At 40.4% G+C, this 15055-nt stretch overlaps 1 protein-coding gene across 2 annotated transcripts in view; it reads left to right on the forward strand.

Moving 5' to 3' along the window:
- Positions 1–15055, forward strand: part of poglut2 (protein O-glucosyltransferase 2) — a 50666-nt gene that overhangs the window by 20410 nt on the left and 15201 nt on the right. For both annotated transcript variants that reach the window (XM_033022336.1, XM_033022337.1), the window contains exons 5-6: positions 2103–2275; positions 14243–14480. In XM_033022336.1, coding sequence (XP_032878227.1) covers positions 2103–2275; positions 14243–14480 — 411 coding nt within the window. The remainder of the gene's footprint in view (positions 1–2102; positions 2276–14242; positions 14481–15055) is intronic.

Raw genomic sequence — 15055 nt, forward strand, 5'->3', positions numbered from 1 at the left:
CAAATCATTCTCAGAACAGATGCCAATGGAATTGGGTGGCAAGTCATCAGAGATGAAGAATATTTTAGGAAGTATTTTGCAAATGACCCAATCTGATGAGAGAGCCCCTGTGAGATATTGTGGCTGAAGGGCAGCCCAGAAACAAGAGGAGAATTTACATGGAAGGAATGATATGAGAAAGTCAAGAGTGTTTAATTGCCATATGTACTGGCAATAGAACAATGAAAGTCTTACCTGTTGCAGCTTAAGTGGTCCATTAATGCAATTACCCAAACAAATATACAATGATCAATAATACAACATATTTATTAGGAATAATGGAAGGTAACAAAACCAAAGTCCATTGTGCAGCCAAACTAGTGTCCACATAAAATCATTGCTGAGGTAGTTAATGTTTTGCAGTGTTCAAGAGCCTGATGTTTGCTGGGAAGAAACTGTTCTGCAAACTGGATGTCATGGTTTTCAGGCTGCTGTTCCACCTTCCCGATAGTAGAAGCGAGATGAAAGCAGACCATGGTTATGTGGTCCCATCAATGGTTGGGAGTTAAATACCCTTGATGGACCAGACAATATTTACCACTCTCTGCTGCCTCCTTAGTTCCTGGGCATTCAAGTTACTGAACCTAGTTGTGATGCAACCAGTCTGTATGCTTCCCATCGTACACCTTCAGAAGTATGATGATAGAGTATTCGGCAACATAACAAATTTCCTCAAACTTCTTGGAAAGTAGAGGCATTGATAAGCTTACTTTGTGCTTGCATCAATGTGCTTAGCCCAGAACAGATCTTCAAAGATATACACACGTGAGAATTTGAAGCTATTGTCTCACAGGTCAGTGACATTAGAATGGAAAGGGCAAAGTGCGAATGGAATCATCAAAGATGATGAATTGCTCCAAGAGGGAAAAAAGAGAGGCTGTCTACATGCCACATGATTTATCTGGACTCTGTAACTAATAAAATATTTTTTTTCCAAATTCACATACAGATTAAGATCAAATTACTTGAATTGAGATTATATTGAAATCCATCACAGAACAATGCATGAGGCACTCTAGCATTTTTGAGAAATAATGGCACGTGTTTTTTGTTGAAGATATTTTTCTAATGCTGTATCTTTCAAATTCTCATGAATTAGGTGCTTGATAAAATGTTACTGGATTTGTAGGCATCTCAGGCTATGAGCTCATTCTCCAGCACTACTCTCTCTATACCCATAATTATGGAGCCAGACAGCCTTTTTTAAATTTACCAATGATACCACCGTTGTTAGACGAATGAGTCCGAGTTTTGGAGGGAGTTTAATAATCTGATTGAATGGAGCCAGAATAAAAGTCTTGCTTCAACATTGGCAAGTCAATATGGTACAATGAAATGCAGTTGTTGACTGAAGTTGAAGAGCACTTGAATGTCATCATCTCTCAAGTTGAGCCTGACCTAAAAATTCCAGTGGATGAGTTTGATGGTAAAGTAGTTTATGGACAGAAAAGCGCAACGGGAGATAGCACGTTTAAGGGTCATGTTGATGCTTTGGCACCGTCCGTGCAAGAGCTGGCTGCTCTTGAAAAGGAGGCGCAGTCGTCTTTCTTACAGTTTGGCTTTCTTCCCAACCAATTGTTCAAACGCTTTTGATTGCAACATGCGCCTTAATTTAGTTCAACAAAGAAACTGACAAGTTACTAAAGAACCTTGTTGACTTCAGGTAGGGAAAGCCAGGGATCCTTGAACCTCTCTTAATGACGGGATGGTGATGGGGAGAGTCAACATCTTCAAGTTCCTGAACATGCATAACAGATGTCATGGGTCCAGCATGTTGATGTCATCACAATGAACCCTCATGGACTTTCTACACTATGGACTTCAGTTTTGCACTATTATGATTACTTAGTATTCCTGATTATTAACATTGTTTTCTTGATTATTATATATTTATTGGTGCATTAATGGACCTGTTCAACTGCAGCAAATACGACATTTAAAGTTCATTTGCCAATTAAAAAAACACTCTAGACTTTCTCTTGACACAAAAGATCACTGCTACATACTGATTTGTCAATAAGACTTCGGTGCAGTGTGTTCATGCTGAGGTATTTTGCTTTTAGGTGAAATTACACGATGTAGAATTCTTCGTAAATCTTGGAGACTGGCCTTTAGAAAAGAGAAAAGTGACTGAAAAGCTTCATCCTATTTTCTCTTGGTGTGGATCAGAAAATACAAGAGATATTGTCATGCCAACATACGACATTACCGATTCAGTTCTGGAAACTATGGGACGGTAAGACATCATTTAATTTTTAAATATTGTATTTCTTAAAATGTCTTTAGCCCAGTAGTGCATCGTGCTGGAGCTATCACAATTTTTACTATTTTAATTTTAATTGATGAATGTGTAAATAAATTACAATATCCAATAATAAAGATGTGAAGAAAAAACATATTCGGCAGCATTTCTCTGTTGCCTGTCTGCCCAAGTAATTCAAGTCTAGTTGAGTTTATTGTCATATGCACAAGTATGGAGAGGTGCAGGTACAATGAAAATGTTGCTTGCAGCAGCATCACAGGCACATGGACTCAACATACAAAAATATAAATCATACATAATTTACATAAATTCTATTTTTTTTTTTAAAGTGCTGGGGTGAATAACTCTGCGGGTCAGGCAGCAAGTGTGCAGAAAATGGAGTGACGACGTTTTGGCTCGAGTCTCTTCTTCAGTCTGAGGATGGGTCCCAACCCAAAACGTACTTATCCATTTCCTCCACAGATACTGCCTGACCTGCTGAGTTACTCCAGCACTTTGTGTTTTGCTCAAGATTCCAGATCTGCAGTTCCTTGTGTCTCCATAAATCCTGCAAGACTGAAAACTGAAGAGTTGTACAAGACTGTACAAAAACAAGACATTAGTGCACAAAGACACAATTAGGAAGTAAGTCCAGGTAGTGCGTAGTATTCTGTTGGTGGAAGGTGGTGATGCTTTATAGATGCTATTATCATGAGGCAGCACTTCGCTTCAATACATTTGTGATGGCGAAGGCTGTTCTCAATTGAACCAAAAAACAAAATTATACTATACACTATATTTAATTCATAGTCAATTATTAAATTGGGCATTTGGATAGCAGTAAAAGGATTAGTCCAAGTCAACATGGATTTATGAAAGGGAAATCTTCTGGATTTTTTTGAGGATGTGACAAGTAAAATGGATGAAGGGGAGCCAGTGGATGTTGTGTGTCTAGATTTTCAGAAAACCTTTGATAAGGTCCCACACGGGAGACTGGTGACTAAAATTAGAGCACATGGTATTGGGGGTAGGGTGTTGACATGGATAGAAAATTGGTTGGCAGACAGGAAGCAAAGAGGAGGAGTGAACGGGTCCTTTTCAGATTGGCAGGCAGTGGCGAGTGGAGTGTCGCAAGGCTCAGTGTTGGGGCCGCAACTGTTTACCATATATATTAATGATTTGGAAGAGTGAATTAGGAGCAAAACTAGCAAGTTTGAGGATGACACAAAGCTGGGTGGCAGTGTGAACTGTGAAGAGGATGTTAGGAGGTTGCAGGGTTACCTGGACAGGTTGAGTAAGTGGGCATATACATGGCAGATGCAGTATAATATAGATAAATGTGAGATTATCCACTTTGGCGGCAAAAACAAGGGGGCAGATTATTATCTCAATGGGTTTAAGAAGAAACTGCAGATGCTGGAAAATCGAAGCTACACAAAAATGCTGGAGAAACTCAGCGGGTGTTACACAAAAGTGCTGGAGAAACTCAGTGGGTGTTACACAAAAATGCTGGAGAAATGCTGAGTTTCTCCATTATCTCAATGGGGTTAGGTAAGGGGGAAGTGCAGCGAGACCTGGGTGTCCTTGTACACCAGTCACTGGAAGTTGAAGTGCAGGTACAGCAGGCAGTGAAGAAAGCTAATGGAATGTTGGCCTTCATAACAAGAGGATTTCAGTATAGGAGTAAAGAGGTTCTTCTGCAGTTGTGTAGGGCTCTGGTGAGACCACACCTGGAGTATTGTGTACAGTTTTGGTCTTCTAATTTGAGGAAGGATATCCTTGTGATTGAGGCAGTGCAGCGTAGGATCACGAGATTGATCCCTGGGATGATGGGACTGTCATATAAGGAAAGATTGAAAAGCCAAGGCTTGTATTCACTGGAGTTTAGAAAGATGAGGGGGGATCTTATAGAAACATATAAAATTATAAAAGGACTGGACAAGCTAGATGCAGGAAAAATTTTACCAATGTTGGGCGAATCCAGAACCATGGGCTGCAGTCTTAGAATAAATGGGAGGCCATTGGGGAGACTGAGGTGAGAAACTTTTTCACCCAGAGAGTTGTGAATTTATGGAATTCCCTGCCACAGAGGGCAGTGGAGGCCAACTCACTGGATGGATTTAAGAGAACTCCAGGGGCTAGTGGAATCAAGGGATATGGGGAGAAAGCAGGCACGGGTTATTGATTGGGGACGGTCAGCCATGATCACAATGAATGGTGGTGCTGGCTCGAAGGGCCGAATGGCCTCCTCCTGCACCTATTTTTTATGTTTCTATATACTCATGATGGTGATCATAATATGTGCAAATTAAGCAAGGAGCATCCCCTCAGCTATTTTTCAATGATTCATGTTCCATTTGCTGTCCAGAAAATCTGAATGTAAATAATGGCTTTAATTCTGCTGTTTTAATGAAGATGATACTGTGAAAGTTTGCCATTATTACACTGAATCTTTGGGATTTTGTGGATGTAGTTTCCATTAGCTGGTGATTATACAGCCTCCATCACACACTGAACTAGTACAGCCTTCTCTGACATAATCAAAGTTAAACTATTTAAACTGATGTGAATTTAAGATTTTGAAGAGTGTAAGAGAATAAAGTAAAATTATTATCCTTTCTTACCTGAGATCTAAGTGAATTCTAATGAAATACCAGGATATAACTACTTCTGGATAAACATTAATAACTTTAAAATAAAACTTAATTTTATTTGTTTCAAAAAAATGTATTAAATGTGTACTAGATTCTTAAAATATATTTAATTTTTTTAAACTTTTGCCGCCGATATCTAATCCGTAGCTTTATCTTTAAGAAAGCCATTCATCATCAACATAATATTTTTTATGCAGCATTTTTCTTTGATCAATTTGTTTAATTTTATGTATTAAATATCACAAGTAGAGTTTTACTATTTTGCGTATCTGTCTTGTATTATAAAATCTATTTTTTGTGACATCTGTGAGACCTTCAAGCTGGACTCACAGTTTTATCTTTTTTTCCTTTTAAAGAGCAATAGCATGTTGTATCTATTAATATGTACGTAGAATATCCCCACTGTTGTTCTGAACTGATCCCTTCCAGATTTTGCATTTCTCATAGTCTGTGTCCTTAATGCCATTTGCTTCTTGCCAAATATTTACTCTCCAGTATTTATCTAGTAGAGTTGTTGAGCATTGGTTAGACTTGCATGTATAAGTAGTAAGGTGTACATCACTTCAATAAACTTTTTTCTTTTGGTTAGAGTTGCAAAGATATAGAGATATGGCACAGAAACAGGTGCTTTGGCCCATCAAGTCCATGTCTACCATCAAGTGCCTATAATTTTTTCACTAACCCAGAACAAAACCAACTAGAAGAATTTAGCCAGTCAAGCAAATCTTTGGAGTGAGAAACAGTTAATGTTTCAGGGCGAAGAATCTTCAACTGAAGTGAGAAAGAGAGAATGAAAATTAGTGTAAGTAACAGAGGAGATCGGGATGGGCAATAATGGAATGAAGATTATGTTTGTAATAGGTTAAAATTATGTACATTTTTTTATGGTTAGTATATTGTCACGTGTACCGAGGCACGGTAAAAAGCTTTTGTTGCATGCTATCCAGTCAGCATAAAGACTATAAATGATTAGTATTGAGCTATTCACAGTGTACATTTGTATTTTCTGGCCAGCCCAGCATATCCCAACTGGTTAGACTGTACAACACCCATATTTCATAATATAAGCACCATGTTAGACAGGCATAAGAAAACTGTGCATGTAATGACTGTCCATTGAAGGGCAGAGTCCGGAGGGGACTCCCCTCAAATAAAGGGATGGATATCACCTCAGGGGGCCACATAAGTGGCAAGGGTGATTTCTTTTTTGTTTTAAGATAGGTACGATCACTACTCAAGAGTCAAGAGTATTTGTCATATGTACCGAAAACAGAAAAACGAAATTCTTACTTGCAGCACCACACGGGTTAAACACGGCACTCAACAGAAAACATATTAAATAAACTAACAAAAAAGTTGAATAAAGCTTAAAAAAAAAACTTCTTGCGTGTGGCGTGCACAGCCTAAAGTTGTAAATCAACTTGTTCTATTTGATCTTGTTTGTGCACGTCGGGTTGATTGCATTAGTTGAAACAGGGTGGACCATGTGAAGGTTGCAATCTCCCACCCCACCTAAAAAAATAATATAGTGTAAAGCAAAACAAAGCCCAATGTCCTGAGTGTAACCAAGCCAGTTCGTAGTTCGAAGTTTAGTTGGACCTCCAAGTTTAGCTGGATTATGACTTTATGCTATAGACTGAGAATTTCTGAAGACTTTTTGCACAGTTTTTGTTTTGTACATATATTTTGTTCTGAATAAAGTTTATTTTTGAGGGAAAAAGGTTGTCTATTGTTTTGCTCTATCATAGACTCTCTCTTTACTTCACCGATTCAATTTCCACCATCTCTATTGCTTAGACTAACTTTACTTTCTTCGCAGTCTGATAGTCATACAGCACGGGTACAGGCCCTTTGGCCCAGCTTGCCCATGCCAAACAAGGTGCCCTGTCTACACTTGTCCCATCTGCCCACGTTTGGCCCATATCCCCCTAAACCTTTCCTATCCATTTCCTGTACCTGATGAAGGATCTTTGACATGAAATGCTAACAGTTTCTCTTTCCAAATCTGCTGCTGGACTGGCTGAGTTTTTGCAGCATTTCTGTTTTTATATTTGTTTTTGTACCCATTTTATTCTCTGCACATTCCCACAATCTCCTTTCCCGGGTTCTTCAACTTGTCTGTACATAAGGGACAATTTACACAAGTCAATTGGAGTAATTGAGTTGTACAGTACAGAAATGTGCCCTTCAGCCCACCACATTATTGCTGATCTTTTTGCCCAACTATACATATCCTTCTGTGCCTTGCTCATTTAAGCGTCTGCCCAACTGCCTTGTAAATGTAGTCATTATATCTGATTTCACCACATACTCTAACAATGCATTTCAGATCTCAATCACTTTCTATAAAAAAACGTAAAGCCCCTGAGTTAAGTCCCTGTCCCACTTTCCCGAGTTACTCACATACTCTCCCGATTTTTCCCCTTGATTCGAACTCGGGGAATGTTGGGTAATGTCGGTAGCGAGCCCGTAGGAGTCCGTAGATGTTTCGTAGCAGCTCGTAATGCCAGCCGTAGGAACTCTGGGCTTGAGGTAACTCGGGACGTTTTTTCAGCATGTCGAAAAATGTCCACGAGTTTAAAAAAATAGCCCCGAGTACTTACGAACGGCTATTACCGTAATTCTCCGAGTCCGAATCAAGGGGAAAACTCGGGAGAGTTCGTGAGTAACTCGGGAAAGTGAGACAGGGCCTTAACACTCTGACTCGCTTTAAAACTCTTTCCTCCCACCTTAAACTAATGTCCTCTTGTTTTTGCTACCCCCCAACAATGTGGAAATTTTTTTTGATTATCTATCCTTTCAGGTCTCTCATAATCTTAAATACTTCTCCAAGCGACGTCTCTCCTATCATTGCTCCAGGAAAACAAGGATGGCCTTTCCAATCTCTGCCTAATGTTGTGGACAAAGACCCATCATTTATTTATTTGCCTCTGTACTCCACAATTTGAGATTTGTAATAGAAAAAAAATCACATATGGATAAAGTGCACATTGTCAGATTTTATTAAAGAGTATTTTTATACATTTTGGTTTCACCATGTAGACATTACAGCTGTGTTTATACATGGTCCCCCCCCATTTCAAGTCAAGTCAAGTTTATTCGTCACATACACATACGAGATATGCAGTGAAATGAAAAGTGGCAATGCTCGTGGACTTTGTGCAAAAAACAAACAAACAAACAAACAACAAACAGAATGGAACAGAATCACATATTCTTTTACATATTACCTATTGTGGGAGGAAGGATAAAGGGAAAAAAACAGCAATTTAAAAAAACAGAATGGTACAGTAAAGTTAGTCCATGGTGAGGTAGGAGTTTACAGTCCGAATGGCCTCTGGGAAGAAACTCCTTCTCAACCTCTCCGTTCTCACAGCATGGCAACGGAGGCGTTTGCCTGACCGTAGCAGCTGGAACAGTCCGTTGCAGGGGTGGAAGGGGTCTCCCATGATGTTATTGGCTCTGGAGTTACACCTTCTGATGTATAGTTCCTGCTGAGGGGCGAGTGAAGTTCCCATAGTGCATTCGGCCGAATGCACTACTCTCTGCAGAGCCTTCTTGTCCTGGGCAGAGCAGTTCCCAAACCAAATTGTGATATTTCTGGACAAGATGCTTTTCAGGGCACCATCATGTTTGGGACACATGACTTCACAGGTGTTTGCAATTGCTCAGGTGTGTTTAATTGCCTCCTCAATGCAGGTACAAGGCAGCTCTCAGCACCTAGTTTTCCCTCCAGTCTTTCCATCACCTTTGGAAACTTTTATTGCTGTTTATCGACATGAGGAGCAAAGTTGTGCCAATGAAAGTCAAAGAAGCCATTATGAGTGAGAAACAAGAATAAAACTGTTAGAGACATCAGCCAAACCTTAGGCTTACCAAAATCAACTGTTTGGAACATCATTAAGAAGAAAGAGAGCACTGGTGAGCTTACTAATCGCAAAGGGACTGGCAGGCCAAGGAAGACCTTCACAGCTGATGACAAAATAATTCTCTCTATAATAATGACCCCCCCCCCCCCCCCCCCCCAAACACCTGTCCGACAGATCAGAAACACTCTTCAGGAGTCAGGTGTGGATTTGTCAATGACCACTGTCAGCAGAAGACTTAATGAACAGAAATACAGAGGCTACACTGCAAGATGCAAACCACTGGTTAGCTGCAAAAAAAGGACGGCCAGGTTACAGTTTGCAAAGAAGAACTTAAAAGAGCAACCACTTCTCAAAAAAGGTCTTGTGGGCAGATGAGGCGAAGATGAACTTATATCAGAATGATGGCAAGAGCTTAGTATGGAGGAGAGAAGGAACTACCCAAGATCCAAAGCGTACCACCTCATCTGTGAAACGGTGGTGGGGGTGTTATGGCCTAGGTATGTATGGCTGCTGAAGGTATTGGCTCATTATCTTCATGACAAATTCTGAAGTGTATAGTGTCATCCTATCTGCTCAAGTTCAAACAAATGCCTTGAAACTCATTGGCCAGCGGTTCATTCTACAGCAAGACAATGATCACAAACATGCTGCTAAAGCAACACAAAAGAGTTTTTCAAAGCTAAAAAAAGGTCAATTCGTGAGTGGCCATGTCAATCACCCAATCTGAACCCAATTGAGCATGCCTTGTGTATGCTGCAGAGAAAACTGAAGAGTACAAACCCCCAAAACAAGCATAAACTAAAGATGGCTGCAATACAGACCTGGCAGAGCATCACCAGAGAAGCCACCCAGCAACTGGTAATGTCCATGAATCGCAGACTTTTAAGCAGTCATTGCATGCAAACGATATGGCCTTTATTGAAATCAGACAATGTGCACTTTAACTACATGTGATATTTTTCTATTACAAACCTCAAATTGTGGAGTACGGAGGCAAATGAATAAATGATGGGTCTTTGTCCCAAACATTATGGAGGGCACTGTATAACTTATGCTCTCCAACCCAGGCAACAACCTGGTGAATTTCCTCCACACTCTCTCCTATGCAGCCACCTCTTTCCCATAATTTGCTGACCAAATCTGACATTATACTCCCATATATAACACATCAATTTATATTAATTAGATTAATTTGTGACGTAATTGTCTTACCATTTAAAACACAATTTAGGCACTGTATATGGCAAATTTGTGGAAACTATATAATGCTACGAGACTGAGATAATTAGTGAAATTCATTCTTCAGGGAACGGGGGTTCCCCTCCCCTACTATAGATGAGGCTCTCACCAGGGTCTCTTCCATACCCCGTAACACTGCTCTCTCTCCCCATCCTCCCACTCGTAACAAGGGCAGAGTCCCCCTAGTCCTCACCTTTCACCCCACTAGCCATCACATACAACAAAGAGTCCTCCTCGGGCTCCTCCTCTTCCCTTTTCCTTTCTTCTCCCCCCCCCCAACCCCCCCCCCCCCCCCCCCCCCCACCCCACCCTACATCAGTCTGAAGAAGGGTTTCGGCCCGAAACGTTGCCTATTTCCTTCGCTCCATAGATGCTGCTGCACCCGCTGAGTTTCTCCAGCACTTTTGTCTACCGATTTTCCAGCATCTGCAGTTAAATAATTAGTGAAACTGGTGGTTCTTAAACTTCATGGTGTTCTTATGATCATTAAAGCATTCTCTAGCAATTTTTAAATGTTACTGAAATACTATGTTTTATTGTTCTTTGGCATTGAAAGAATAAATAACATGACCTGATATGTATTGCAAAATTATAGCAGTTGATTCATTCAATTTCTCATAAACGCAAATGGTTAATCACGATATGTGTACATAAAGCTCGTCACATTTGAACATTAATCCCTGTATTTTGATTAAGCAACAAGGTATTTCAGAACCATGCCTCGTTATCTTCATAGCTTTTGCTTGGTAATGCAGTTTAATTTAATTTGTTTGTGCCGTCCTGTTGCCAAGGGATTTTATCACCATTCACCTTACAGATGGTAGAAGTTCTGACCTGACAGTGATGGGTACTTCACTCTGCCATTCAGTATGTCAACTATATAGACTTTAATTGGAGTAGTGGATCATTATTGTACATATATATTTATTGGGTTTTACAGTCATATTTTCTTTTGCAACGGTAAAAATCACTACTAAATGAACAAATAACAAAGGTGGCATACTGTAATTGCTAGGATTATGAAATAAAAGACGAGAATGCAAAATACACTCAGCAGTACAGCCAGAGAATGTCAGTGAAAAGGGAAATAATGGTAACATCCTCAGGTTGTTAGTTCAGTGACAGGAACGGAATGAGGTGGGGTAGTAAGAAAGAACAAAAGGGAATGTTTAATGTATGTGGAATTTAATGATTAACGTACAAAAGTGATGTTGGTGTGATGCAAAGGGGGCGAGGTGAGTAATGAAACAACAGGTGAATTTAGGTGAACCATAAATAATAACAGTATGCCATTCAAATAATTTGGTTTGGAGAAGTTGAGTCTGGAAGTTTACCAGTACATGTAATACATTCATTATTGTCTTGAGTTAATGTTCAGCTTCATAGGAATCATAAGGAGGCTGAGGACAGAGAGATCCAAGAGGGAGAGGGGTGCAAGTTAAGGCCTTGTCCCACTTTCCCGAGTTACTCACAAACTCTCCCGAGTTTTCCCCTTGATTCGAACTCGGGGAATGTCAGTAGCGAGCTTGTAGGAGCTCGTAGATGTTTCGTAGCGGCCTGTAATGCCAGCCGAAAGAACTCGGGGCATCAGGTAAGTTGGGCTGTTTTTTCAACATGTTGGAAAATGTCCTCGAATAAAAAAAATAGCCCCAAGCACCTACGAACGGCTATTACCGTAATTCTCCGAGTTCGAATCAAGGGGAAAACTTGGGAGAGTTCGTGAGTAAAGGGCCTGTCCCACTGCACGAGTTTACCCAAGAGCTCTCCCGAGTTTAAAAAAAAAATCAAACTCGTGGTAAGTACGTAGAATGTACGTAGCGGGTACGTCGGAGCTCGGGACATCTCTTAGCGGCTCGTAACGCTAACCGCAGGTACTTGGGAAACGCGGTAAGCTCGTGAAGTTTTTTCAACACGTTGAAATATGTCCACGAGAGCCCCGAGTACCTATGAGCGGCTATTACCGTAATTCTCCAAGTTCGAATCAGGGGAAACTCGGGAGAACTCTTGAATTACCTCGTACAATGGGACAGGCCCTTAACACGGGAAAATGGGTCAGGGCCTTAAAAATAATTTGGATGCAGAAACTCGCTGTTAATATTGCAGCCTGAACAGAAGTGTGCAGGAATGTGAGTATCAAGCCTGCATTTGATCCCTAGCAAGGGGAGATGTGAACAACGCAAGCAGTACAATTACCGAAAGAAATACAAATACATGTTGACTCAGTAGAAACTGCAAAGTTGTGGGGAAGGAGGAGAGGGGAAATGTTACATTTCCAGCAGTTACACAGTAAATTCCTGTGAGATGTTCTATGATGAGTGTGATTGAAGAAAGATATTTGTGGAGTGGAAAATATATATTGTTCAGAAATCAATAGACAACAGCTTTGGTGTAATAACAGGGCAACACAGTGGCGTAGTGGTAAAGTTGCTGCCTTACAGCACCAGACACTCAGATTTGATCCTGACTATGGGTGCTGCCTGTACGGAGTTTGCACGTTCTCCCTGTGACTGCATGGGTTTTCTTCGGGTGCCCCAGTTTCCTCCCACATTCCATCTGCACATCCCACATGCAGTTTGTAGGTTAATTCGGTAAAATTGTCCCTCGTGTGTGTGTGTGTGTGTGTGTAGGATAGAACTAATGTATGGGTGATCACTGGTTTGTTTGTGCCAAAGGACCAATTTCCATGCTGTATGTCCAAGCTAAACTAAACAGGTTTGTGAAATAAATACAATTTTCTTGGAAGAAGAAATGTTAAGCTAAGAAGTGTAGAAATTGAAAGATATACGTTAAGATGTGTTCATAGTGTAGACTGAGCAGGCCTACAAATGTTGCATTCAAGATGTGGCGTACTGATGAGATGCCCCTGCACAATCAATGACCTTTCCTCCACAAGCAAATGAAGTGGGAAATAGAAGGGAGGTGAATTATAAATCATAAGAAGCACAGTTGCCAGAGATAGGAATTCAGTAGTTGGGAGATGTATTAAGAAATTAGTGGTTTACTGGCAGTGGGAGGGATGAATGGGGTAAGTGAGAGGGGCATAACTAATGGATAAATTAGATTTAAGTGACAAAGGATTGGTCATGGCTGCTGATGGATTGCAAAATTTGGGAACAGAGATGGCCGGTGGTTGGAGTGTGTGAGAGTTACCAGCTTCATATTCCTGGGCAATAGTATCCTAGTTGACTTGTCCTGAGCCCAGCACATAGATGGATTCACAAAAAAGGTGCGACATTGCCTCTATTTTGTATGTCTCTGAATTCTCTAACAAACCTCTAAAGAAGTACACCAAAAAATATCCTGCCTGGTTGCATCATGACCTAGTATGGCAAGTCCAATGCACAGGAAGGCAAGAGGCTGCAGAGTGTAGGAGACTTAGCCTAGTTCGTCACGGGCACAACTCTCTCCCCATTGAAAGCATTTACATGAGGCACAGTCTCACGAATGCGGCATCTATTCTCAAGGATCCCCACAATCTGGCTCATACTCTCTTCTCACTGCTATCATTGGGCAGGAGGTGCAAAAGCCTGAATACCCACAACACCAGGCTCAGAACAACTACTTTTGTACAACTACTATCAGCTTTGTGAACCAACTTGCACAATCCTTGTCCTATCTCACCAACAAAACACCTCTGGCTCTATCATGGACTTGTTTTTTCGTTAATTATATTTTTGTACGTGTCTTGATTTTTGCTGTCTATCTTTTAGAAATGTAATGTGTAATTTATGTGTCATACTTTTTTGTGTGTTTGTCTGAGCTTCTGATGTTGCTGCAAGCAAGATTCTCAGTGTTCCTGTGCCTTGCTGTACTTGGGCACAGGACAGTAAATGTGACTTGATTTGCCTTGACTTGTCCTTGGAGGGGCAAATTGTTGTGGGCAACTGAAGGTCACATAGCTGATGGGAAAGCTGTGCTGTGTAAGTTGTGTACATTATTATATTGAATGTGTTATAATGACTTCTTACTGGAGTACCAGGTAAATTATGGAGTGAAAAAAAGGAAAACTTCAATTTATTTCACTGATGTATTTGGCCTTAAGCTTGCTTTGCCCTCTTGTGTATCACGATATCTCTTTATTCCTCCTTGTATCTTAGAATTAATTTTTAAAGCATTAATTTTATTGTCTCCCTCCTTTATATTAAAGTACTCTATGTTTATTATATATATTTTTAATTCCTATTGCTTGATTTCCTCAGAGTAAGTCTGGATATGACATCAGTTCAGGCCAATACAGGCCCTTCTTGGGAAAACAAAAATGATACTGCATTTTGGCGAGGACGAGACAGCCGAAGAGAGCGCTTAGAACTTGTCAAACTCGGTATCAAGCACCCTGATTTAATTGATGCTGCATTCACAAATTTTTTCTTTTTTCCCCATAACGAGAGCCTTTATGGTCCAATTGTAAAGCACGTGTCATTTTTTGACTTTTTCCAGGTATGTGGATGTTCTTTCAACACGTTACCCAATCTAATACTAAAATGTACTGTCATACATGTTGAAATTATTTTGCTTGCATTGCCATTGCATTTTGTTAAGTTATACTAGGTCAGGACTTGCAGAGTAAATTGCAGAGTGATGTCGAACCGTGAGTCCTAGGAGTACTTGTTCAAAATTGCCTTAAAGTTGCGAAACAAGTAGACAGAGTGGTGAAGAAGGCATTTGTCATGCTTGCTTTCATTTATCGGGCATTGAGTACAGTAGTATGCTATGTTGGTACTGTACAGGTCAGGATATATTTTGAGTATTATGTCTTGTTCTGGTTGCCCAGATATGGGACGGCTGTCATTAAACTGGAAAGGGTGTATAAAGAAAATCCACAATGTTACTGTGTCTGGAGGGCTTGAGTTATAAAGAGAGGCTGGATCGGCTGGGACTTTTTCCTGGAGCTTAGGGGGTTGAGGAGACCTTATAGAGTTATATAAATGTGTAGGATGGATGGTCATAGTCTTTTTCCCAGGGTAGGAGAGTCTGAAACTAGAGGTGATAGATTTAAGGTGCAAGGCCACTTG

This window comes from Amblyraja radiata, chromosome 6 (assembly GCF_010909765.2).
Source record: "Amblyraja radiata isolate CabotCenter1 chromosome 6, sAmbRad1.1.pri, whole genome shotgun sequence".
Classification (NCBI taxonomy): Eukaryota; Metazoa; Chordata; class Chondrichthyes; order Rajiformes; family Rajidae; genus Amblyraja; species Amblyraja radiata.